This window comes from Patella vulgata, chromosome 6, assembly GCF_932274485.2.
Source record: "Patella vulgata chromosome 6, xgPatVulg1.2, whole genome shotgun sequence".
Taxonomy (NCBI): domain Eukaryota; kingdom Metazoa; phylum Mollusca; class Gastropoda; family Patellidae; genus Patella; species Patella vulgata.
Genome location: NC_065884.2, coordinates 17620278 through 17647943, shown reverse-complemented (window position 1 = coordinate 17647943; position 27666 = coordinate 17620278). Strand labels below are relative to the sequence as shown.

General features: G+C 34.9%; 1 protein-coding gene across 1 annotated transcript in view; it reads right to left on the bottom strand.

The window, feature by feature from the left end:
• Positions 1 to 1389: 1389 nt before the first annotated feature.
• Positions 1390 to 27666, bottom strand: part of LOC126824228 (ubiquitin carboxyl-terminal hydrolase 32) — a 173493-nt gene continuing 147216 nt past the window's right edge. Inside the window, exons 30-34 of the mRNA XM_050553417.1 lie at positions 26913 to 27104; positions 16004 to 16223; positions 7884 to 7963; positions 4447 to 4539; positions 1390 to 1757 (exon numbers count right to left, since the gene is read on the bottom strand). Of these exons, the coding sequence (XP_050409374.1) occupies positions 1587 to 1757; positions 4447 to 4539; positions 7884 to 7963; positions 16004 to 16223; positions 26913 to 27104 (756 nt within the window). The 3' untranslated portion in view covers positions 1390 to 1586. The remainder of the gene's footprint in view (positions 1758 to 4446; positions 4540 to 7883; positions 7964 to 16003; positions 16224 to 26912; positions 27105 to 27666) is intronic.

Genomic DNA, 27666 nt, shown 5'->3' with positions numbered 1-27666 from the left:
TCATCTCAAATTTAAAATCATCTATCTAATGGAATTCTCAACTAACAACCTGGGTTTATTTTACAACTAATAAAGATGGCAGAGTCTTGCATAACATATGAACACATCAAATTTGCACTTTTACTTTTCACCAGAATGACAGAGATCTCTAAAGACCTCTAAATTATGACAAAGTTTATTGACAACACATACAAGTGGCTAAGCCTGGAAATAAAGCACCAATCAAAGACAATGCCAGGAACAATCTTGCAGATTTGTCTTGTATCAATGCTCTTGTTGATACATGTCCAAAATGTCAGTGCCTGGCCCCGGTTTTACAAAACATACTTAGGCTTAAGTTAAGAATTTACTAAAAATTGTTTGCCTTATTTTAACTAAAATATAGCCCCTTATAAAATTTTTGTTGTTTTAATGTAACAAATACATCAATAAGAAACTATGTGCAAAGTTTGTGTTTTTGGATCAAGGATATTTCTCATAAACAGTGATTGAAAGTTGAGTAAATTCTTAACTTACGTCTGAGAATGTTATCTGAAACCGGGGCCTGGTCTCATATTTTGTATAATACAAAACAAATGTTTATTTCCAGGCCTGCATGTAGTGTACATATGGTGAGAGTTTGATTTGAAAACGTACTTTGTATTGCAAGCCATTAATAAACACTGTTGATGTATATAAGTGTAGGGTTATATATAGGTATGAATGACTAGTACAAACTACGCAGTAACTAAACTTGTAACAAGCCTTATATAAAACATACTTTCATCTTGTTAAAATTCAGCCTGAATTTTGCATCCAAATTTAATAATTTGAGCATTTGGAAGCTGTGGAATAAGAATATTCATCTATAATTTATCAATTAACAAATTCTGCTTCCAAAAAGAGACTGAGCTAAAGTAAATTGGAATTATTTCCGCCATTTAGTGTTTATATTTAATAACTCATATCAAAGACCAGTTGCATTAATTCAATTAGATCTTTCTTATAAATTATGAACAGTCTATGTAAATTGTCTTGTCCACAGGTTTGTCTTATCGGTTTTAGTTTGCGTGTACTATTAGATTACTGGTAATTAATTAATTAATAATCTTGTTGAAATGTTGCAGTGTAATAAACCATAGTAATTGTTATCCATAAAAACAGTGTTGATAATTAATTGATTAATTAATTAATTAATTAAGAACCAGTATCAAAATTCTAACTCAACTCATTTGTTGATAATTTACACCAAGATTATAAACAAACAAAAATCAAATATTTATATAATTAAAAATCAGTCCACATTTTTAGTTGCACAAACGTTTCTTTGACAAAAACTGTGACATTTTGATGCTTTTATGCTAATATAAAGTAAAAAAAAAATACAGAAAAATTAGGAACAGCAATTCATAAATTTCATGTACATTGAATATAATACAAATCATTAAGAAACAAAAACAAATGGTAAAACTTAGAATATTTAGCAAAAACAATTAATAATCTGACTCACTCGCTATAGTATATATATACTTACATACCATATTTACAAGTATTTACAAACAATTGAAAATGATTAAAAAAAATGATACAACATACGATCATAGTCACTACTGAACAACGCACATCTTTTTCAAATCGGATTCAAATTCATCATCTATTTCCGAAGTGTCAGGTTCCTTTCCTGTTACATCTGGCATAAATTTATTATAATCTAGATTATGTCGTTCGTAAAAAAGAATGTAGGCCGAATTTGTATCTACTTGACTTTCTTGCATTTCCTGAAAACAAAAACAAATTTTCTTTAATCTACATGCTTTCGCTCAAATTTTTTTTTATTATAATCAAAATATCATTTTTGAATAATTATTTTTGTCTGTAAGTGTAATTCAAATAACAAAATTTCATTGGGATTTGGCTTATATTATAACCTTTTTAAAATGTCTCCATAGCTTAAACGGAAGTCTTCCACGTAATGTGATTATACATCAACAGTGTCAATCATAATCAGTTTCACCAACTTCCAACTCACTGGGAAAACATAATGTCTCTGATTGACATTTGAGGAATTCAAATTCCCCTTAAAGATGGGTTCCCAGAAAAGTATTTATCGGGTGGTTTTTTCCAAATAAAAGTATGGCAATTTTGGTATATATGGAAAGTAGAGATATCCAATCTTACTAGAAAAATACTGGATTCCCCGAAAAACATTCATGGAGCGTATACAGGACAAAAATGTAAGGGTTCCCCTAATCAACAGCCCGACGATTAGGAACTTCTGCACGCGTGATGTCAAAGGTCACAAGCAAACATTGAGCGCTTGATGTACAAGTTGATAAACATTATGAAGAGTTAGACGTACAATACTTTCTGAGATAAAAATGACGGAAAAAGACGCGGGTAGTGGATAATCCAAGATTCGATATTTGTAATAAATAGTAAGCGATTAAAGACCTTGTCTTATGTATGCAATTAATTCTCCCAAGACGTGACGTAAATATGACCTGGTTTGATCGAATTTTAATAGCAGGGCATTCCTTCGCAATTACAATGTTTGAGAAGGATTTGAAGCATAATTATGACAAATTAATTAGTTTGAATATGTTTTTGGTCCATATATACCATTAAATCACCCAGTTTGTACGCGGGAACCCATCTTTAAATCTGATACAGTGTCAATAACCAATTTCACCAACTTCGGACTGGGAAATCTGTGACACTATTGCTTTCTACCAAGTTCAGATGACAAGACTGGTTTAACATCTTATAATACTTTTATTCTTTGCTTCTAACATATTATGTACAAAACTTAAAGACTCCGTAATTAGCTTGTGTTGAGGGAGCCATGGTCCTAGCTTGGCTTGGCACGAGTGTCCCAACTCCCTGACGCTCTTCCTCGTTCCGTCTCGTCTCATGCCAAGGCGCCCATGGCCTCTGTTCTCGTGTCCTGGCTGGACCTGACTGCCGATGTCGTTTCCCTTCTGGGTTTATAAACCCTTCAAGACAAAGGATCTTATTAGACATCTGGCTAATGTATCATATCAGGTTTAACATTCAGTAGAGTTTGCTTATCAGACAAAGACAGTTAAATAAAACATGCCAAAAACAAGTTAAGATTACATAATGACATAACGAATGCTACCAAGACCTCCAGGGGTGTCGATAGCGGACAGATTGATATGTTGATATTAAAATCACTTTCACGTGTCAAGGTCAAGCATCTATAACATCTGTGATTATGTAACAAATCATAAAGTCTCCGATTATCATTTGACTTAAAAATAGTCCAAAATAGTTCAGTATTTATAAAGTTATGATAAATTGAACATATAATTCCAAGACTGCAACAAATGAACTCCTTACAAAAGTTTTTTGTAGTGGGTGGAAGAATCTCTGGGACATTGCAGGTCAGCATGGATGTAAGTGATACCGTGTGGGAGAAAAGGAGGCACTCCTTTTAAACAATACCCAAATCATATAATCCCCCGGAATATAATCCAGTTGATAAAGGGTATTAGGGTATTACGCCAGAAATGCATCCTTGGATTAAAACCTCTACTACTCTACTGCAGTCTTGTCTAGTGTGTTGCTGGGGCATTATATGGTTTTGGTACAATTGAAAATTTGTATATTATAAACAAGATATGGTCAAAATAAGCCAATTCCACCAATAATATTCAATGTTAAATAATCAGTCTGAAATGATTTAGTTTTCTTAAAATTGTTAAATAACCAATCTGAGACTGAGTGCCTTAAGTGTGGATTAAGCTGTAAATATTGGATATTATCCAAAAAATGAATTAGGCATTGTTTAATAGAAACTACCACTTGTCATTTGTATATTTTTGTTCTCGTTTAATTTGATATCCCAAACACATATGCTACACCATATGGATATAATGTATAACTAACCCTGAACTCCAAGATGACAAATGTCAACAAATCCCGACATGAATCATGTTAGGAAATGATGCCAGATTTGGATGTGAGTCTATCATTATGTTAGGAAATGAGGCCAGATTTGGATGTGGGTCTATTATCACATTAGGAAATGATGCCAGATTTAGACGTGGGTCTATCTGATCACCATGTCAGGAAATGATGCCAGATTTGGATGTGAGTGTATCATTATGTTAGGAAATGATGTAGGTCTATCATCATGTTGGGAAATAATGCCAGATTTGGATGTGATTCTATCATCATGTCAGGAAATGATGCCAGATTTGGATGTGGATTTATCATTATATTAGGAAATGATGCAAGATTTGGATGTAGGTCTACCTCGAAAAGTGAAGTTTATGTTGTATTGTACATGTGTTTACAAACACTGCAATAGAGAAGACAATTGAACATAAACCTCTTATCAGGAATTAGTGTAGTCTTAGAATATAGCTAAAGATGCCTCAAGTAATCAAATCATATTGAGTTATAAACAAGGCTTCAATTATATTTGAACCTAAGAGATCTTACCTTACAACTACTGTCATTATAACAGTACCAATTTTTATTGGGATTTTTTGCATAGGCAACATAATGACCTCCTCCCAGAATACCAGTATGACACTAAAAAAACAAAAACAAAAGACCAATTTAAAAAAAAAAAATAATATGTCATGTTAATGTTCTATTGATTTCATATGGCCATTCTAATTTATTGCTCTTTGTGCATCAGGGTCTTTAGAAATGGTGGAAACGGAGAAAACCAGAGCTGGAAAGTGCATATTTATGAAATTTGAAGAACAAGTGCCTTTAATATATTTTCTTACAGTTAAAGTAATCTATTTGTTTTATTCTTTAGACAGAATAAGTCAAGGAGATCACACACTTGTCTAACCAGTATTGGCTGAAGTGGCAGATAAATTGACAGGGAGTTGTCTTAGGCTCAACTTTATATTTTACCGGATTAAGTTTGAAACACAAGCTACAAGGACCATGTAAATAGACATGACAAGGACAACATAAGTAGACATGACAATTAGCTTTATGCCTAAATGCTCAATTCTACATCATTTCGGGACTATTAACACATGATATATTTTTACTTCAATAACTCACTTAATTGTATGCTGAAGTGTTTAGAAGTGGGAGGAAACTAGAGCTTGGCGATATCCCTGGAAACAGTTATCACGATATTTTCTGAAAATATCACGATATAAACACTATATCGCGATATTTTTTAAAATGTCAATAATTTCAGTTTATATCCTTTTAAATATAAATAATCATGGATAAAAAGTTGAAAATCCACCATAATATTCACTTGAAACTTTCTACTCAATATTATTTGAAGTTCTTAGCATAAATACAGTACTGAATTTACAAACAAAATTTAATTAACTGGTTCATAGAGCGGTATAAACAATTCATCACAATGCATAGAAGCAGGGATAATTGAGCGAGAAGTCACGTGAGGAAAACAAAGCTCTTTAGTGAGTTTTGCAAACTTTGTGGAATGAACACTCAGGAACTTATAATAGTATTTATTACTATTTATTCATTATTAAGCAACAAAACATCGTAAACAACATAAAAAGGAAGAGATTTTTTCAATATTTATGTTAGATACTATCCACAAAAATCAAAACATGCGGAATAGTCGTTTTTTTTAATATTTTTCTGAAGACAGTATTTTTGGCGTTTTTTATTTCTGTGACGGTTTTATATCAAAAAACTGAAACATCGTCCAGCTCTAGAGGAAACCAACATATCCAGTAGACGTGGTACAAGGGTTAATCAGCGAACTGGATGTATGAGATGTGTTGTTGACGTTTGGGAAAGTAGGACGAGGGGAAATGTGTAGGGAGTGAAGTGCTGTAAAGGGATAGTTAGATGTATTATGAATGGTTAGAGTGGCTGTGGTGTTACGGTGAAATACTATGCCGCCACCGTAACACCACAGCTTTATGATTTGTTAGACAGGAGTGATGTAATGGGTGTCAACAACTGGGTATGCTGGTACCGTCGCAATATAGCTGTGAAATATATATTGTGGGGGGGAAGGGCGGAAACGGAAAAATATACAATGTTGACAGTATGTGCCAGGCATGAGGCTGCGCAGACCGAGCGGCAGCTCGATAGGGAGTGTGTGGGAGGGTCACCCTCATAAAATTTTTTTTTTTTAAATTTCAGTTTTCTGTAAGCAGTGAAAAAATATACAATGTTGATAGTATGTGCCAGGTATGAGGCTGCGCAGACCGAGCGGCAGCTCGATAGGGAGTGTGTGGGAGGGTCACCCTCATAAAAATTTTTTTTTTTAAATTTCAGTTTTCTGTAAGCAGTGAAAACACTATTTTGGCATTGTTTGCGGGGTTAAACCTAAAAATCACATTAATACACCTATTGTACGATATTGTGAAACTAGCTGACGAAGACAGCTCGGGCGGCGATTGTTCGACTCGGGGCTGCTCTGTCAGTATCTAACAAACGCATTTAGTTCGCGTACAACTTTTAAAAACCGAATGTCAGTATGGTATTTCTCACATAATTGGTTATCGCAAAAACAGAGTAAACTGAAAGCGAGTAATCTCGACTCAAACCTATAGTCTATAGCCTACTTACTACACTTGTCACTAGGCTTCCTATATTATTGTTTGTGGACGGTTTACTACTCAGTGATAAGCCTGCGCCGCAAAAAGAGGTCTCGCCTTTCATTATTAGTATAATGACTTTCTCATGTGCGGCAGGTTAGTTTGCTTCTAAAAACACTGTTTTCCGTTCCAAAAAATACAAAAGTAATTTTCTACCAGATGACCATGGTTCTTTTCACCGAGACTAGATAATTTCTCTCGGTGTAAGGATATAGCTATGGATAAGTTCATACAAGGTCAATAAATCCGCGGTCACTTCGGGTCACACTGTTGAGAAAATAAACCGATGGGTTTGTTTAGTAGCAAATCGAGCGTGAATCAACTGAGTTTGTACTGAAAAATTTTTGAGTGATATGTATGAACTGTCTTCACACATTCGGTTTATAATTAGCGATACACAGGTACAGTGGCAAGTGTTGTACTTCACAGACTGTTTACCTCCGAACTACCTCCACACGAAATCCCCGATTTGGGTACTTGTTAAAAGAAAAAGAAATAGTACCTGTGCGGATGCCAGTAAAAAAAAACCAGGCGCCAGGTCATCCAGCTCCCTCCCCCACACCCCCTCACGAGTAATAGACAGTCAACCATACTCTTTATCACATACAAGCCTGGTAAAAGAACTCATGACTTTCATAGATAATAAGTCTTTATGATCTACTGCGAGCACTTTAAACCCCCTAATCCTTGGTATAAAAATCTGACTTTCGATTATAATAATGTTAGATACAACTTAAAGAGATTAAACAATTGAAAATATATTGTCAGTCCATTTGGCCCTTTCCTTGACTTTCCTCAAGCACATTTCCTTCCCAAAATGGACATCAAAATAGATCTGAGGAAGAAGTGCTTGACTCTTATTCAAAACAGGGAGGTTCGATGGCAAAATGGTTAGCATGTGTGCACTGTATCATAAGGTTTGTCATTGAGTCAACTGGTGTGGTTTCGATTCCCCGGTTGTACGTGACAAGGGGGTTGCCTGTCCAACCTCGTGGGTTTTCTCCGGTCCTCCGGTTTCATCCCACTGCTAAAGACCCCTACGCACAAGCAAATTATTGAGATATAATTGAACCATGTGTTAGTCCCAAAATGACCTATTTTGTGTCGAGTAGACGTTAAATATCCCTCTTGCTTAAGAAAACTGGATTGGCAAATAAAAATGGATCATGTATCCCCTTTAAGTGATACAGCATACAGCTGTACCTGTGAATAAGACATAAAATTGTTGCCCAGATGAATTTCTTTTTGTGCGATAATTGTAAAACAGCTTCAAGGGAAAAGTGCCCACCATTTTATTTACCAGATACATGACGAACTTACCGACAAAGCATAAAGATCATATCTAGCGTCTGTATAATCTTCTGTATCATCATCTCCTACTAAACTCACTTCTTTTAAATCTACAGAAAATATACAATTCAATTTATATAATTTCTTTAAATCTACACAAAATTATTAAAGGGGCATTGGGTAAGATTAGATAAAGAACTGACAGTTCTCGCTATAACGGGGGCAACGACAATATACAACCACATTTCAATGTGGGCATATAAAAATGGATACTGAAAACAGAATATGCTGAAAATATCAGTCAATTAGCTTCACTCTGAACCGAGATATTAGCAATTCAATATTAGGCTAGCCTCGAAATCATTACCAACTTTGGTGTGATAATAACCCAAGTCTCGATTATCCATTTTTACGTTAAATTATTGATCACAAAATGTACTCAAATCCACTAAATATCACAGACTAATGATGGCATCGAGAGTTGATTATGGTCTGGATGAGTTAATTAAAGATACTTTCCCAGAAAAGTATTGGTTCTTTCCAATAAAAGTATGTCAAATTTGGTATATATGGAAAGTATAGACACCCAATCTTACTAGAAAAATACTGGATTACCCGAAAAACGCCCATAGGGCAAGCACTGATCAAAATTGTCAGGGTATAACTAACTGGCAACCCGACTGTTATCTGCCAGCATATTGTGTGCCAGCTTAAGTGAGGAAGCGGTTGTAATTCCTTGATCAAATGGTTAGGCGGTTTAGGGGGAACATTGAGGGTTGTCAACGTACAAAAGACTCTGCAAATAAACGGCGGAAAAAGAAGTTGACAGAAATAATTAAGAATTTACTTAGGCCTCAATATGTATGGTAAATGGACAGTAAGTAATGATAAATACATTCTGAAAAATTGACCCTCCCACAATGAAGCTAAGTTGATAGACATTGCGTCTAACAACAGCTTACTTATAGCTATAGGTATCCCCGGCAAATACAAAGTTTTGAGAGGGAATTGAAGCAAATATTTGATAGAATATGTTTTTAGTCCAAATATATCATCAAATCACAAAGTTTGTATGCGGGAATGTGTCTTTAATGTCTAATTAATAATTTAGTAACATTTCAGGCCTAAACAAAGACCTGCAATAGAGGGTTTTCTTATGACGTTACGCAAGTTACCCACAATGCACCGTCCGCCATTTCGTATGGCAAGATCTTGTTTAACTAGCTACTAAAGTACAACAGTGAGGCTGATGTCCCCCCGCCAAAATCCAAAAATAAATAGATGACACATATTAATTAATTGCACATTTATCTTTTTCAAAAGTATCAAGTAATCAAACTGATTTTCTATAATCGAACACCTGACCTCCAGACTAGCGAGCCAGCGTCTTACCCACTTAGCCACTGTGGCTCCCAATAATAGAATAAGTGCCATACGTACAGGTAGAGGTGCATCAATGTCGTGTTTTGATATTTAATTACGGATATTTTAGAATCAGACGTCTTTATTTTACATTTAAAGCATTGGATTTGGGTACATGTTTTACGTTGAGGAATCCACGTGAATTCAGGTTATGTATTGTACTACTTGCATGAATCTTCCGAGTTGCTAAGCTGCAGCATAGAGAGAATTTTTCGTCATGCCAATGCCCAAAAATAATACTATTTTATATCCCAATATTCATAATGATAAAATCAATTTAAGAGTTTTTGTTTACCTATATGGATAATGTGTGACTTGGATAATTAAGAGTTAGTTGCTGAAGCGACGAGTATTGAAGTAAGAAGTGTTATTGACATCGCTAGCCATTTTGTAATTTAGTACATGAGATATGATTGGAGTGACAAATCAGACATATGTTTCAACCAATGAAAAGATAGGTTGTCAGGCAACGAAACATACACTCACAGCAGCTAAATCGTCCGAGCAGTCGAAAAGGGTTGTTGTATATTTATTCTTATGTAGGTAATTGGGGGCATTTACAAGACAAATTTCATACAGATCAGATTATAAATTTTGTCGTTCGAGGGTTCACAAGGTTCTACAAACTGACACCAGGGCCTTAACTCTGGAAGTAATTCACAGAAAATTTTGAAATTATACAGTCTTTTTTGTTTTACTAATTTAAATAATGTATATAAATTTCATACAGTTCGGATGATTAATTTTGTCATTCGAATGTTCACAAGGTTCACAAAGTAAAACAGGGCCCATAACTCTAGAAATAATTATTGTAAATTGCTGAAATTCAATAGGCTTCCTGGTATCACTAATCTAAATGCTGCATTAAAATTTCATACAGATCGGATGATAACTTTTGGCGTTAGAGCATTCACAAGGTTCAACAAATTGAACCAAGGGCCATAACTCTAGACGTAATAAACGGATTTTGCAGAAATTCAATAGACTTCTTCGTTTCACTAATTTAAATTATGCATATAAATTTCTGAAAGATCAGATAACTTTTGGCCTTAGAGCATTCACAAGGTTCAACAAAGTTAAACAAAGCTTAATACTCCAGAAGTAATTAACGGAAATAGCTGAAATTCAATAGGCTTTTTCGTTTCACTAATTTAAATAATGCATATAAATTTCACAAAGATCGGATGATAATTTTTGGCGTTCACAAGGTTCAACAAGGGCCATAACTCCACAAGTAATTAACGGAAATTGCTAAAATTCAATAGGCTCCTTCGTTTCACTAATTTAAATAATGCAGATAAATTTCACAAAGATGATAACTTTTGGCATTAGAGCGTTCAAAGGTGCAACAAAGTGCAACAAAGTGAATCAAGGGCCATAACTCTAGAAGTAATTAATGGAAATTGCTGAAATTCAATAGGCTTCTTCGTTTCACTAATTTTAATAATGCACAAAAATTTAACAAAGATCTAGGGTTGACCATCTTTGTAAAAATACCTCTTTCAAACAAAATATATAAATCATTAATTTTTGTGACTGAACCGTTTCAAAGGATACGTGAAGTTGAATGGCTGCCAAATTATCATCCATGTACATTAATGGATTATCGCTAAAATTAAATCATGCCGAAGGTAGTGAAACGTTTTGAGATCTTTTCGCTAAAGCTTAATCATGCTAAATGTTGTAAAACGTGTTGAGATTTTATAATAACTGAGTACAAAGGATGTTATGCTGGTTAAAGATGCATTTTTTTATAGTTAAATTTGCATATTGAAGATCGTTCCTTTGACCTCAAATGTTATATACTATTCAAAAAAAGTAGGGGATATTTGATTTTGGGGGCATAATACTAAAATATGCAAATGACTACGAAAAAAGTCACTATAGAACCTAACAGAATAAACATTTCCAGTTACATGTGACGCCCAAACGCACCAATAGCTACCGCATGGAATGCAGGTGATGCTTGGGATCATCATGGGGGTCCAACCCAAGATTTGCACGACTCTGACTTTGAATGTTACAGTCATTGTGGCATTGAATTCAAGGGTGGAAACATCAATTTAATTGTTTTAGTGACCAGAAAACAAATTTTGATATGCGTCGGCTTACCCAAAATGAAAGGTTACGTGCCCTTGGCATGCTACAGATCGGCACAACACAGGCGGTTGTGGCGCGGACGATGAATGTTTCTCAGTCTGTCATAAGCGGCTATGGTCCAGATACCGTGATACACAATCTGTACAGGACAGACCACGCTCAGGTCGACCAAGGGCGACAACTCAAGCCCAGGATCGATTTATCCGTACCTTGGCCTTGAGAAATCGTGTCATCACAGCAAATCAGATCAGCGCTCGTCTTCAAACAGACACTGGTGTGAGAGTGAGTGGCCAGACGATTCGGAATCGACTGCATAGGGGTCACCTTCGCGCCCGACGTCCTCGCGTGATCCCTTGTTTGAGAGATCATCACATTCAGGCAAGACGTCTTGGTGTAGGGATCGTCAACACTGGGATAATCGACGCTGGAGCAATGTGATGTTTTCAGATGAGTCAAGGTTCACTGTTGATTTTTTGGACAGACGTAGGAGGGTGTGGCGTCGTCGAAACGAGCGCTTCCAAGACGTTAACGTCATCAGACATGATCGTTTGGGGGTGGTTCTGTTATGGTGTGGGGAGGCATCACTGTTGCTGGAAGAACGGCTTTACATGTTGTTGCAGGGTGTGTTACAGGCCAGTACTACCGGGACAACATCTTGGCAGTCCATGTTGTGCCGTTCGCACTACGTCATGGCCGCCGTTTCATTTTCCAGGATGACAACGCAAGATGTCACAGGGCCAGGATCGTTACAGGTTACCTCCAACAACAGAACATCACCACATTACCTTGGCCAGCACTGAGTCCCGACCTCTCCCCCATCGAGCATGTCTGGGACATGCTTGGACAGAGGTTACGTCAACGTCAACAACGTCCTGCCAATGTCCAAGAACTTGCTGCTGCGTTGCAACAGGAATGGGACAATCTGGACCAAAATGACCTTAGACGTCTCATTAGGAGTATGCCACGTCGGATCAATGCTTGTTTGGCAAACAGAGGAGGATTTACCCGTTACTGACTTGGTTGTGATGCTGTGGTAACTTTGCTGTTTGACCCCGGGTATCATTTTACCCTTATAATGGTCAGTCTGTGCCTTACTTAGTCTAACGATCATTTGGAATAAATCGATGAATGTGAACTTCATTTCATTTTGTCATTTGTTTCTTCGTCAGTTTCATTAGGTGACTTTAATAACACTTAAAAATCAAATATCCCCTACTTTTTTTGAATAGTATATATAAATAATTAATGTGACATGTTTTTATATACCAGGCCCATGATCAACTCTCCAGAACTTCGGACGGTTTTGATTTTTAACAGATTTGTGATTTAATTTAAAAATGACAATCGAGACTACTATATTCTGTAAATGACGATAACTCCTCTCAAAATGAAGTAATTTGACTGAAATTTTCAACATATTCCCCTTTCATTATCTATTTTTAAAACTATTATTACGAGAACTGTCAGCCTTTTATCTAAATCTTACATAATGCATCTTTAACTTTCCCTGATTGATCACCATGCTATATTAATAATACAAGATACTTTTACACCTTCATGTTATACATCAATAGATATATTTGAATTTGAATAATTCAGAGACCATAAAGCGAAAGCGAATTTAAATGATACTCAATAAACTTAAGTATATAATATAGATTAAAATAAAGGAGAGAGAGAGAGAGAGAGAGAGAGAGAGAGAGAGAGAGAGAGAGATGGGGTTTAACGTCTACTCGATACCAGCTAGGTCATTTCCGGACTAATACATGGTTCAATTTTATTTTAATAATTCGCTTGCACGTAGGGGTATTTAACAGTGGGTTGAAACCGGGGGACCCGGAGAAAACCCACGAGATTGGACAGGTGACTATACTCCTTGTCACGTACAACTGGGGAATCCAAACCACACCATTTGACTCAATGACAGACCTTATGATACAGTGCGCACATGCTAACCATTCGACCATCCAACCCCACCTTCAAATAAAGGAAAAAACAATTCGATACATCCATTGTCTTCAAATAGCTTCCATTGTACATAAAATAGAAATGCATGGCGTTTGGTCACGACAAATGCCGCAGTAATCAGCTAATATTCTCGGTTGCTGTGATTCACTGTGTAACAAATACTAGTATTTATTTCTGTTGGTGGGGGGGGGGGCCCGATTGGTTAAGTTCTGTCATTGAGTAATCTGGCGTGGTTTCGATTTCCCACTTGTATGTGACAAGGAATAGGTTCGCCATCTAATCTCGTGGCTTTTCTCCTGCTCCACTGGTTTCCCCCAAAGCTCACGACATTATGTGCAATCGAATTATAGTGCGTCTCTTTCTCTCTCTCTTCTTCGACTGTTTTCTGTTTGAAATGGCCCACTGACAATAATTGGCTTTGGCTGTTTATTCTACAGAAAAGGTCCAGCATACGAAAAAGCACGTTTTACAAGTTGTAAGTGAATAGTTGAAGATTTTAGAAGATGTATTGTCTGAGAACTGAGATTTCTACTGGTAGTTCAGATCTTTACAATATTTTTTTTTAACATAAGATGTGGATTAAAAATATTTATTCAATTTTATTTTCTTGGAGTATGGAGGCGGCTGTGGTGTTGTCGGTTGTAGTTGTTGTAGTTAAAGGTAAACAAAATGGGGTTTAACATCCGTCTGGGCTAATGAAGACAGGCATACGCCTTATCGTGTCCTATAGCGGGAAATTCTGCCTGAGACCAGTGCTAATCCAGCTGCCAAGGAGTATACGTTGTTCAAGGCCCCCTGTCCCACCCCAGTGGCAAGGGGAACCACGCAGGTGGATTTTCAGTATGATGCACAGGGAAAGGTCATCTACATCTACAACTTGGTACCCAAAAAACGTTCTAAAGGAATTTGTGGTAAGATTGTCAGTATTTTGACTAGACTAATACTCAAATAGACTATCGCGAGGCTAGATTCACACATATTATTACTGTAATAGAAGTCTTCCGTGTGAGCAATTGTGGGACATTTTGGCTGGTTTTAGGGACATGGGACTTGGAAACATTTTGAGGGACTGTCCTGCGAAATGCGGGACGGGTGGTCACCCTACAAAGATCAGATGATAACTGTTGGCAGTGTTTGAGCGTTCACGAGGTTTAATAAAGTGAAATAAGGGCCATAACTTTAGACCTAATAAACGGAAATTGCTGAAATTCAATAGGCTTTTTTGTTTCACTAATTTAAATAATGCATATAAATTTCACAAAGATCGGATGTTAACTTTTGGCGTTGGAGCATTCACAAGATTCAACAAAGTGAAACAAGGGCCATAACTCTAGCTGTAATAAAAAGAAATTATTGAAATTAAATAGACTTCTGCATCACACTAATGTAAACAACATCTATCAATTTTAAAACAATTGGATCATAACATTTGGTGTTAAAGCGTTCACAAGAAGTTGTAGACGACGGAGGGATGGCCTAACCGACCGACAAACAGACGGGGGCGACGGCAATATATGTCCACATTTCCATGTGGGCATATAAAAATTGATTACTAGGGGTCACAGTAAGATAGTGCCTGCCTATTATTATATGATTTCTTATTTTTTTTGCTTTTAAAAGATAATCTGTGTTGTATGGTGCTGTACTAATAAAAGGACAACATACATAGTTACAGCAAGTTGCCATACAAGATGGCGACAACACAAAGAATTATGGGGAATTCCTATCTCCAGGAACCATCTATAGGCAGATTTAGCTCTTGCATGATGCATATTTAATATAATTTCTTTAAATCTACACAAAATATACAATCTAATTAAAATAATTTCTTTAAATCTTCACAAAATATACAATTCAATTACTTTCATTCAATAAATATAATTTCTTTAAACCTACACAAAATAAACAATTCAATTAATTGATTTTCTTTGTACGTAATTTCACAATTGGTTTTAAAGCATTTTCACTGTCATTCTAAGTTTCCAAGATTGTTATTTTTCAGCAACCATTTTTCTGTCAGGCTCTCGAACTATCAAGATTTGGGAGCGATGTTTCAATGATTGATTTTAAAGCCGGATAATTGCATTTCTCTTTTCACCAGCTATGATCTAAATATTCTTTTTGTCATCGCCATCCAGATTAGATCAACTTGCTACAATCATTACGAATCGCAATAGGACACTTATAGAATTTCATGGTTTTAGTTGCCGAAGTTCAATTTTTTTTTATTCGGTCAAAGAGAGAAATAATTCACTTACGCGTAGGCCGTAGGGGTCTTTAGCAGTGGGAGAAAACCAGAGAAAACCCACGAGATTGGAGAGGCGACCCTACTCCTTGCCATGTACAACCGGGGATTCAAAACCACACCAGTTGACTCAATGACAGGCCTTAAAATAAAGCGTGCACATGCTAACCATTTGGCCATCCAAAACCCCTTATTCGGTCAAGACTCAAATCATATCTATTGACATACAATTCATTAATATGGTAGCAGATTAATTTGCTTCACTTCAACCTCATGGGAGCAGAAATTTCAAAAATTTAAATTAAAAAATAATCCAATTATTCTACATACCTGATTTTATGCCATCAGATTTACAAACTGTGGAGCAGAAATTTCAAAAATTTAAATTAAAAAATAATCCAATTATTCTACATACCTGATTTTATGCCATCAGATTTACAAACTGTGGTGCCATTGGGTGTTGAGGAATGTAAGGAATTCTTTGATTGGTCGCTTGAACTGATACAATTTTGAGGATTTGGTGGCCTCTGAGCTAGATAATGTGTTGGATCAAAGTCTTTAAATGGAAATTTAACAATCTTATGAGATTTAACCCATCTTCCGTTTAAAAACTGGAATCGTTTTAAATTTATAATCTGCAAGAAAAAAAAAAGTTTTACAGTATTAAAGATACATTATCTAAGATTTAGATAAAGAACTAGCCATTCTTGCTATAATAGTTCGAAAGTAGATGATGTAAAATGAATAATTTGAAAATTTCATTCAAATTACTCTATTGCAAGTGAAGATATTAGCCTTTGAAGGTTTGACAGACGTGTGCAATAATTTCAACCACCGTACTGGTTGATCGAAGCTAAGTCTCGGTCCTCCATATTTGATTAAATCAAAGTATCGCTGAACCATTCTAATCTATTTAATATCGGAGAAATCTGATGCCATCGAGAGTTGATTAAGGCCTGGATCAGTTAATTAATGTCTAATTAATACTTTAGAAAACATTTCAGGCCTAAAGAAAGACCTGCAATAGGCAGATCTCTTGCATAATGTATGTTTAAGTCGCTGATCGGCTTTTGAAGGATTTCAAATCCCTTGCACAAAATAACTACATAAATTCAACATCTGAATATGGTTCAATTCTGTTCAGTATTAACAAAGATATGGTGAATAGAAAGTTCCCAACATCAATGTCATCTGTAGCCAATCTGGTTAAAACACAGATCCTATTTTGTTTCGTTTTTATAGTTCAAAATTTCGTTTTACTTGTCTTTACTACACTTGGATATGGAAGATTTGTTATTTAACTCGTGTTCTGCTTGAAATGAGGGGTCAGCCAATCAAATGGTCTGTCGACCTTTTTTGCCTGGAACTGCGTGGGTAATCCACTAGTGACATCAGTGTTGATTGGGTAATCAAATTTCTGACGTCATAGGTCAAAAGTCGGTCTTCCTGACGTGACCTATCGCTATAACTTGTCAGATCTTCATGTAGGGTAGGCCATCGAAAGTATAAAAAAAACGAAACGAAATATAGCTCTGTATTTTAATCAGATGGATCTGTTGCCAGCAGCATCTCTAATTGTTGGGTTAAATTGTCAAATCACTTGATTGTGGATGTTGAATCTCTACAGGGAGTATCAGTCTAAAATGGTTCAATTCCGTTTAGTATTTACAAAAATATGATGAAATGAACATTTCCCAACATCAATGTCATCTGCAAGCACAACCTATATATCTTGGATAAATCTTTTTAATCTGATTGAATCGAAGCCAGGAGAATATCCATCATTGTTGATATTTTGGTTTGTGTAGGATGTTAAACCCCATTTCAAATCAGTTCATTTATTTTGGTCTGTTTTGTTAATTAAATGTTAAATAATCAATTAAACTATGAAAAATGATATATATTCCCAAAAATTCAAACAACAATCAGCAGCTTTAATACATATAGAGTAATTGGGATAGGAATCCTGTTTTGGGAGAGACTTGGTCGAAATAGTCTAAGAATGATTTCCTTTAAGTCTAGTCATTTTTTTTCCCAATAGTTACTATCCTTAATAAAGAAATTAATGGGATATCTCCAGATGTCCTCATTTTCTTCTTATATAAAAAACTTAACAGAAACTGGGAATTAAAGAGATGTGTGATGCAGAGCATGAAATCTTATAAAACTACAAAAAGCTAAAGTCACATTTTATCAAGTGCACAATTCAATTTAGATAAATTTGTTCAAGAGTTTATCGACAAAATCCTTTCATTTTGTAAAGCAGAATACAATTCTAGTACTTTATATCAGGGTTTTCAATTCAAAATTTGCTAGAAGATCAATTGTTTATACAATTTTTAGCATTTTCCAAATTTCTAAAATATATTTCTAAATATATTTCGAAGTGCTCTTCAATATAACCAGTGGTTGCCAGGCAAGTTACGCTCACAGTTTGCAAGAGATGGATAGAGAACAAGCTAAAAAAAAAAGCAATCTTTCGTACAATCAAGGGCCAATATAACCAGCGGTTGCCAGGCAAGATACGCGCCCACAGTTTGCAAGAGATGGATAGAGAACAAGCTTAAAAAAAAAGAAGCAATTTTTCGTCCAATCAAGGGCCATAATTCAGGAAGTTACCATCCGATATGCACGAATATTGAAAGAAACCAAGATCTTTCGGTTATAAAGATACATTTCAAATTTCATCAAAATCGGATGTGGCTTCTAGATGGTACCACAACCTTGATATACCATATTTACACTAGTTTTGGTCCGATTTTCATGAAATTCTACCTCAATCGTCATTACAGTGGAACGGTGATCTATTCGAACTTTTTTTAAATAGGGTAATAATTGTGACCTCTAGAGGGACCACAAGCTCAAAATGTGAATTTTCATACAATCAGGGACCATAATCTAGGAAGCTACGATTCGATATGTGCAAATATCGAAAGGAAACAAGATCTTTGGGTTATAAACATGCATTTCAAGTTTCATCAAAATCAGATGAAAATTGTGAACTCTAGATTGTCCACAAGCTAAAAACGTGCTTTTGCATACAATCAGGGGCCATAATGCATGAAGTTTCGATCTGATACATGCCAATATCTATATTTCAAGTTTTGTCAAAATCGGATAAGAATTGTGACCTGTAGAGTGTCCACAAACAAATTGCAGACGGACTGACAGACGTCCAGACGGACAGGGGTGTCCACATGAAAATATAATTATTTGTATCTATTGATATTCTAATTTCATGGCATTACATTCACTGATCGTTAAGTTCTGAAGCCTGTCAATTTTACTGGCAGTCAGTCAAGACTACCAAATAAGACTGAAATGAAAGCCCTGCTGCTCTATACTCTCAGACCTATAAATGGTGATGTTAAAAAAATTTTTAAAAAAATTTAAAATTATTTCCTATCCATGTAAAGGATTTCCCAATCCAACCATTTTGAGATTTTATGCCATGTACAAGTGAAGTCAGCATATTAGTACCGTATTGTATTATTGGTACTGATATATTAAATATTTGGATTTGGAAAAAATTAATTTCGAACTCTTGAATTTGAATTCCTTAAAAATGACCATATGTAACCCGTGCTGGCAAACTGAGTCGCAATGAGGAAATTGAGTTATTGTATTTCACATTCTCCATCTGACCATCAATACCTTCAAAGTGATGTATGGCTGGTTTAAATCGGCCAAACATTGACTGAGCTGTGTCTGTTTGAAGCTGTCCAAGCAAGGAAAGTAAGTTTTGAGAAAAAGCTAGTTAAAGATGATGGTACGTCATTTATTTGCAATTTCTTTAAGTTTTCAGGGGTGCTGAAGACGAAAAGTGTAGTAAAAATTTGACCCGACATTTGTTTTATATAAAAAAAATGTTTATATATATTTTCTCACCAACTAGAAATATCAATCAATTAAATAAATATGTACATTCTAACTTATCCATTGTTAAAGGTGATTGTGAGATTAACTCTACTGTTTTTAGTCGAAATATTGGTGCGATGTTTGATAATTTTATTAATATGGAAGCACAAGTTAATCATTTATCTAAAGTTTGTTATTTTAATATTCACAATATCGGAAAAATACGAAACTATTTATCAAGAGATAAACTCTTATCAACTCCCTTGTGACGTCAAGATTCGATAATTTTAACCCTCTATCAGCTGGCTTACCCCTTAAACTTATTAACAAACTCCAATGAATTCAAAATACTACTGCTAGATTAATAACCTTGACAAATAAATATACAAGTATAACCCCTGTTCTCTTTCAGCAGCACTGGTTGCCCATTAAATATTGAATAGATTTTAAGATTTTACTTTTAACTTTTAAATTCCTTCATAATTTAGCACCAAAGCAAAAAATTGTAAATATTTCTAGTTACGGGGGAAAATTCTTTTAGTTATCAAGAACCTATTTTATGGAATCAATTACCTTTTAATATTCGAATTTCATCATCACTAGTTAATTTCAAAAAACAGACTAAAACTTTCTTATTTTTAAAGGCTTATAACAAAATTTCAACACCTATTATTTTGTCTGTTGTCGTTCTTGTATGTATTTTTAGAAATAATTGCTTATTTAATGTATTTTTAACATTTTTGATGTTATTTACTTTTTGAATGTATAATTTTGTTACACTGTAAAGTGCCCTTGAACACATCTGTGAAAGGGGCGCTATATAAATTTTGTAATAATAATAAAATAATAATATTAATCTCACGCAATGAACTCTTTTCGTAACAAAACATCATATTCACATTTACTATGATAGTGTTATAATTTAGAACAAATGAGGATAGTCCATACATTAGTAATCTATGTTCTATATTATAACTTTGGTGAGAATAACTTCAGTTAATCTGGTCAATTAATTAGAATCTTAGTGCCAGTGGTCATGAGATTAAGATCGTTGATTGGGTAATCAAGTTTAGCTTCCTGATCAAAGGAGTTGTCACACAACTGAATTAAAATAAGGTTTTGCATGTACAATAGGTCTATTGTTATTTTCAAGTACCTTAACTGTATCAAGATTCCAAATATGAATCCCTGATTGAATGATAAAAATTTCAATTTTGTGAAATTTTGACCGTGGTGTAATGGCGGACTTGAGAATCAGTGCTTTTTGACTTGTTGGTTATCCTCATTTTTCGTACCCATGGGGATAATAGAATTTGAAACAATCATATCCAATTATGCATGCTTGTATACTTTGCATGCCATATGAAGCCACAGTAAAATTCTCTTCAAAACGAAAATTATTGGCCATTTGGTTTATTTCCATTTAGGACTATGAAACCAGATATCAAATAATCACCGCTTAGATTAATTATTCGGAATAATGATTTGTCGGTGGCCTTATCATTGCTGGTAATTATCAATCAACTATAATCATGAATCTGTGACAATTGATCTGGTATTACTCCATGACACGATCGATCTGCTTGTTGATTAATTTACAGTACATGGTTTTGGTTAACGCTCAACGGCAATCTATACACAATCAGAATTTTAAGGGTTTTCTGCCACTTCTCAGAGAGAGAGTCGCAAGTCCCCCCCCCCCCCCCCCGCCAAATTATTGCCAAAATCAAATTTCTATCATCAGCTTGAGCCTGAGAATTTTAAGAAAAAAGACAGATTTATTAAGAGGTACTCTTACAAAACGTCCAAATAAAGGTGTGCTAAAATGTTTTATTGCTATTTTGATCGATACATTTTATATTTATAGACTCATTTTTGTGAAAATCTCAATTTCGATCAAAATCAATATTTACACTTGTTTTGTCTATAGTTCATTATTAGACTTTGTGCATTCCGACTCATTTTGCCACCACAGGTCACATATATGCTTATCAAGTAAAGAAAATAATAATTTGTAATATTGCATTTGAAATCTATCATGCTGCCAGCAGCCTTCCCAGATTCCTCTGAGAAAGACCAGAATAGACTATAGTCATCATTTCTCAAAACGAAAGTCACTTGTTTTTAGAACAGATTTTAATCACTCCACTATTCAAGAGAAACAGCATCTATCATCCGGTCCAGAAATGTGTCGTACGATCTATGACAATAAACCAATCACATCATTTAGAAGGCATCCTAATCTAAAAGATTCACTCACAAGAGCAAGATTTTTTTAACTTCCAAGGGACCGAAAAAAACGTCCAATCGAACAATGTGTCAAATGAAGCTGTGATGTTTGTAGCAAATTAGACCAGAAAAACTACTAGTAAGAGATAGAACAGGCCAGATATTTTTCTGCCCAAATGATTTTAATTGCCAGCTTTTAGACGGAACCCTTCCCTAAAAGATCTGTTAACCTCAGCCACCATAAAAAATCACACACAAAAACCTCAAATTAGCGGAAAAAGTGACGCATACCTAGAGTCTATATGCAACTTACCTAATTGGCAATATTGCAAAACACTCAAACCACAGACCACATTCTGTTCTACTCAAACTGGCAAAACGTACAAATGTCCCAACAACTGGACCTGTCACAGCAAGAATGTAATATTCCATTCTAACCTGTAATCTATGTCACAAGCAATATGTAGGCGAAACTAAAAGACTGTTCTGTATTAGGCTGAAGGAACACTACGCTGATATTACCCACAGGATAGACACCCCAGTCGCCTCCCACTTTCTATTTACTGAGACATTCCAGTCGAAACCTTGACTATCAAATAATTAAACAACTTGGGACAGACCCTGAGCTATATACTTCTACTACCAATAGACGCACAATCGAATTACATTGGATTATAAGATTAAAAACCTTTCAACCACACGGTATCAACGACAAAATCTGAACTTGGGCACCCCCCCCTTCATTTTCTTTGTTTTAGAAATATAGTTTACTTATCAACTTGATTTCTATGTCAAAATTAATACCTGGGAGAGAGCAAACGTGTTTGAAAGATAAAAACTTAAAAACATTTTGCAGATATTAAACTAACTGACTGAAACTAGTTACAATACATTTTAATCTCGGAGGACACACAAGTAGAAATGCCATGATTAAAATCAAATAATCAAGCTTTTCAAGACTGATTCTGATATTAGCAAAAATGATGCAACTAAACAGCCTGTCTGAATTCAAATGGAACAAGGCTTTAAGAACTTTTGTATGGTATAGATGGCAGTTATGATAAGATATAGTCCCGATGTGTTCCAACTCCTCTTTTGTATACTTTTACATTATTATACTTTAATCTGGATGAGTCAATATCAGCTAATTGCAGTTTGCACAAGATATATCATAACACAAGATGCAGAATCCTTATCCAGACTAACTGACACCATTACAGTTGAAGTAAACTCGTTATCTTAAGATCATGTTATTTAAATAATTATGTATCTATCGTATTCAAAACAATTCTTTGAGTCTTTTTGTTATTACATTTTATTGTTGATATGTTTAAAGTTCAACGATTTTTTCCCCTGTAATACATACAACCTATTTATATCCTTTTGGTTCTACCTACACAAGATAAGACTGTCTTCCTATTTTCTATATAAAAAAATAATGCCTTTTAAATTATTCAGGTTAACCATTCAGCAACCCAACCCCCTGTTAGTGAAGTTGACAAGCTGGAGAACTTGTATTTCAGGCAATTTACATGTATACCATAAACTTACAATTTCAAAAATTTAACTTTAAAACACCATAAAGATACTTCAATTTTAAGTTTTTATGTTGAAATTTTTGTGATAATACTAAAAATTTTAATATTATGGAATGAAAAAATATCTTTGCTAATCTGAAGTAAATCGGGGGGGTTGGGTGGCCAAATGGTTAACGCATGTGTGTTGCATCATAAGGTCGTCATTGAGTCAAGTAGCGATTGTTTTGATTTCTCTCTTGTACGTGACAAGGATTACGTCGCCTGTCCAACCCCATGGATTTCCTCTCACTGCTAAAGATCCCTACGCGCAAGCGAACTAATGAATTAAAATTGAACCATGTGTAGTAGGACGTTAAACCCTATTTCATTTCATTTCCTCCTTCTAGCCATATAGTGAATAGCTAGTAGTGTTAAAATTGACATCTATTAAACCAGCAAAGTTAATTTAGAGGTCTTCAAATAGCAGCAGTAAAAGAAAACCAGAGTACCTGAAGAAACCCACAAAGATAGGCTATTGGCATGAGAACCTACACTCCTTGCCACATGTAAATGTGGAACCGTAACCGCACAATGTTTGAAACCACTATATTAATGCACAATATTTAAAGCACATATTGATGTCATATGAAAGAGATTTATATTCAATTTTAAAAACATTTTTTTTATTCAATTTTAAAAACATTTATTGCAATTTCTAATCAATTATGTTCGGTAAATATGTGAACAGTCCAAATTGAACAACAGTTATTTATGCCTGTGTAGTCCGTTCTATAATTAATTCCGCATTGTAAGATATGGTTTTCTTTGTCCATTGGAAATGGCCCCCGAATCCATAGAATACTGACCATAAAATGTTCATTGTTTCTTAAATTTTGGTTATTATGATCCCATATTTTCACGCCAATATACACAACATCAATATCAAAAAACACAACACAATATATATGGAAAACAATTACTTGTTGATACTCATATAGTACGACGTTTCGACAAGTATTCTCTTATCGTTTTCAAGCACAAACAAAACACTAAGAGAATATTTTTTAAGTGGCATTTAGTAACTGGGCAGATAAATAAACTATAAACATATTTATGGAAAACAGCTACTGATTTATTTAGGCGAAATTTCGTAGAGTATTCTCTCAACGTTTACAAGCTAGCTTTCCATAAGTATGTTTTCCATAAGTACGTTTATAGTTTACTAAGAGAATACTTATCATGCTACATGTGTATAAACCAGTAATTGTTTTCCATATAAATTGTGTTGCATCATTTAATGTGCTCAATCACTAAATGACACTCAAGGATTCTAACATCAATATTGATTGAAATGGACCAATATTTAATTCTAATTCGTGTCTTTATTTAAATATTATTGAAAATTGAGTTAGAGGTTTAGCCCCTTTAAATTATAATCAGGAATATCGCAAAATACTGCTTTTTACTACTTAGTTCAAAAAGCCCAAGGGAAGGTACTGGAATATGAAATTAAACCCCAAAAAAAGAAACCAGAGTAAATACATGGCTGTCAGTAATAGAATTAATGATAACAGGATGTGCTTTCTGGAGGTTGTTTGACTCAAAGATTTGTAATGGGTTTCAACACTTGATCAAATTTGAAATAGATCTCCTACTGCATGTTAGACATTTCAAGAAGATCATTAACTCGATTTTCCCTAAATTTGAAATAAACTCTAGCCTCTGATAATTACACTTGTTGGTCTTAAAATGAGCAATTTCAGGAAGCTGCCCGCAGCTGTGCTCAAATTTCTTATAAAAATTGATAAGCGCTTAAAACTGTCATAAAAAAAATCAACTTAAAGAAACAAAATTTATACTTGATACAAGACAGAAGATAGCCACACAAAGATATATATATATATATATATATATATGCCCACACAGCAACTGTGTCACAAAAAAAACAACCTTTGTCATAGACAGCAGCTTTATCATCTAAAAAGATAAGTTGGATGCTTTAACTCCAGAAACAATTAAGTTGGGGAAAGCTGAAAATCAATAGGGTGTCCTTCCAGAGCCCAATGCTTCAACCAAATTTGAAAAAAATCTGTCTAAAATTGAGCCAATTGAAAATATTTCCCCCCATCTTTCATCCTTGATCATTTGAGCAGAATACTAAAATAGTTAGAAATTTAGCTTTTTTCTTCTCTTGAAGTCAATAATAGTTTGCATTCCATTTTGTATTTTTGTCATGAATGTATCTGTTTCTTAGAATAATAAATAAATAAACATTTAAAGATACATTTTGGGGAGATTCGATAACGAGTTGACAGTTCTCACTATAATAGTTAAAAACTAGATAATGTAAAGGCAATTTGCTGAAAATTTCATTCAAATTGATCCACTATGAACCGAGAACTAAGTGATTGAAATTTCCGCCTAGCCTTGATCATCATTACTAAAGTCAGTACGATAAACAGCATAGTCTCGATTATCCATTTAATCGTTAAATCGTGAAGGAAAGTTATGCAGTAAATCGGCTCATAATGCACCAAAGATCGCAGGCTAGCGATGCCATCTAGAGTTGATTATGGTCTGGATAGGTTAATTAATGTCTATTTAATAATTTAGATAACATTTCAGGCGTAAAGTAAGACCTGCAATAGACAGATTTAGCTACCCACACACCAATCTGGGTGATTTGATGATATATTTGGACTAAAAACAGGTACAAACAAATTAATCATCAAAAAGTTGCTTCAAATCCCATTCAAAACATTGTATTTATGAGGAAATACCCAAAGATATAAAAAATCTATTTTTAGAAGCCATGTTTGTCATGTAACTTGATTAAGGGAGGGCACATTTTCAGAATGTATTTGTCGATATTTACTGTCCATTTGCCATACATATTGAAGCCTATGTAAATTCTTGGATTATCTTTTGCCAATTTCTTTTTCCGCCATTTAATTGCAGAGTCTGTTGCACATTTAATAAACTCCTCAATGTTCCCTAAACCGACAAACAATTCGATCAAGAAATAACAACCGCTCCCTAAGTCAAGCTGGCAGACAATAAGCCATCGGGATGACAGTTAGTGACAGTTTTACCTAGTACTGGTCATTTTTAGTATAAAACATGGTCTGAAATTCCAACTTTTCCAAAGATTAACTTAAATAGCATGTGACTAAAATGTTAACATAATAAGTCTGGTGTGTTTCTCAACTTATCTGACATCAGAACATTAGACTACGAAATGAAATGAAATTTAACGTCCTACCTTTCTGCACCGACTGGGATAATGAAGACGAGTATACAGTGTGCTATGAGGGAAATTTTGCCCAGACAGTGGTGCTATAGCCTACTTTTAAATTCCCACTGGCTAGGGTCCTTCTACATGCACGCTAATCTGTACACAGGACCTCATTTTTTGTCCCATCCAAACGACTAGGCACTGTCATGTACAATTGACAAAGGAGAAACTGCACAGGACTTTTCTTGGCCAATATCGAGAGCGAACCAGAGACCCCTTGGTTAGCAAGCCAGCGTCTTACTTACTGAGCTACATTAAATTATAACCAATAATTATTATCGCTACCAATTAACTTTAAGTTCAAACAGCTGTACAAGAAAGTGTTAAAATTACCATTAATTAAACTAAATTAGCCTCAGGATTGAAAACTACAACAGATAAACTCTTAAAATTCTCATCAAAAATAATAAATTTGAAGAACTTACAAGTACGGGTGGCAGTCTCCAGATATCTAGTTTTTTACAAGCTAAGCAATGTTTTTTACATTTCGAGCAATAATATAATTCATCTTCTCCAAGTTCTTCCTCTTTCGTAAATGCCTGTAAACATGTGTCTAAATCTATAGGTTCGGTTTGCTTTCTTCGACTTTCTTCAACGCTACCGTGTTCTTCATAAAACTAGAAGAAAAAAGAGGATAACAATAACACATTGGTACTATTCTAAAAAAATTCTACAAACATAATCCATATTAACATTATTAACATCAATAATAATACCATGTTGCTGATGTGGATAAGAGAGAGAGAAATGGGGTTTAACGTCTACTTGACACAAAATAGGTCATTTCGGGACTAACACATGGTTCAATTTTTTATTTCAATAATTTGCTTGCGCGTAGGGGTCTTTAGCAGTGGGAGGACCCGGAGAAACCCACGAGGTTGGACAGGCGACCCTAGTACAAACGGGGAATGAAATGAAATGAAATGGGGTTTAACGTCCTACTGTTCTGCTCCTAAACTGGGCTAATGAAGATGGGCAAACGCCATACAGTGTGCTATGAGGGAAATTTTGCCCGGGCTGCGGCGCTACAGCCTACTCTTATATCGAATTCCACCTGCCAAGGGATCTTTTACATGCACGCCAATATGTACACGGGACCTCGGAATTTCGTCCCATCCGAACGACTAGACAGCTGTCCTTGTCAGGCCCTCTGTCCTGCATCACTGACAAGGGGAAACC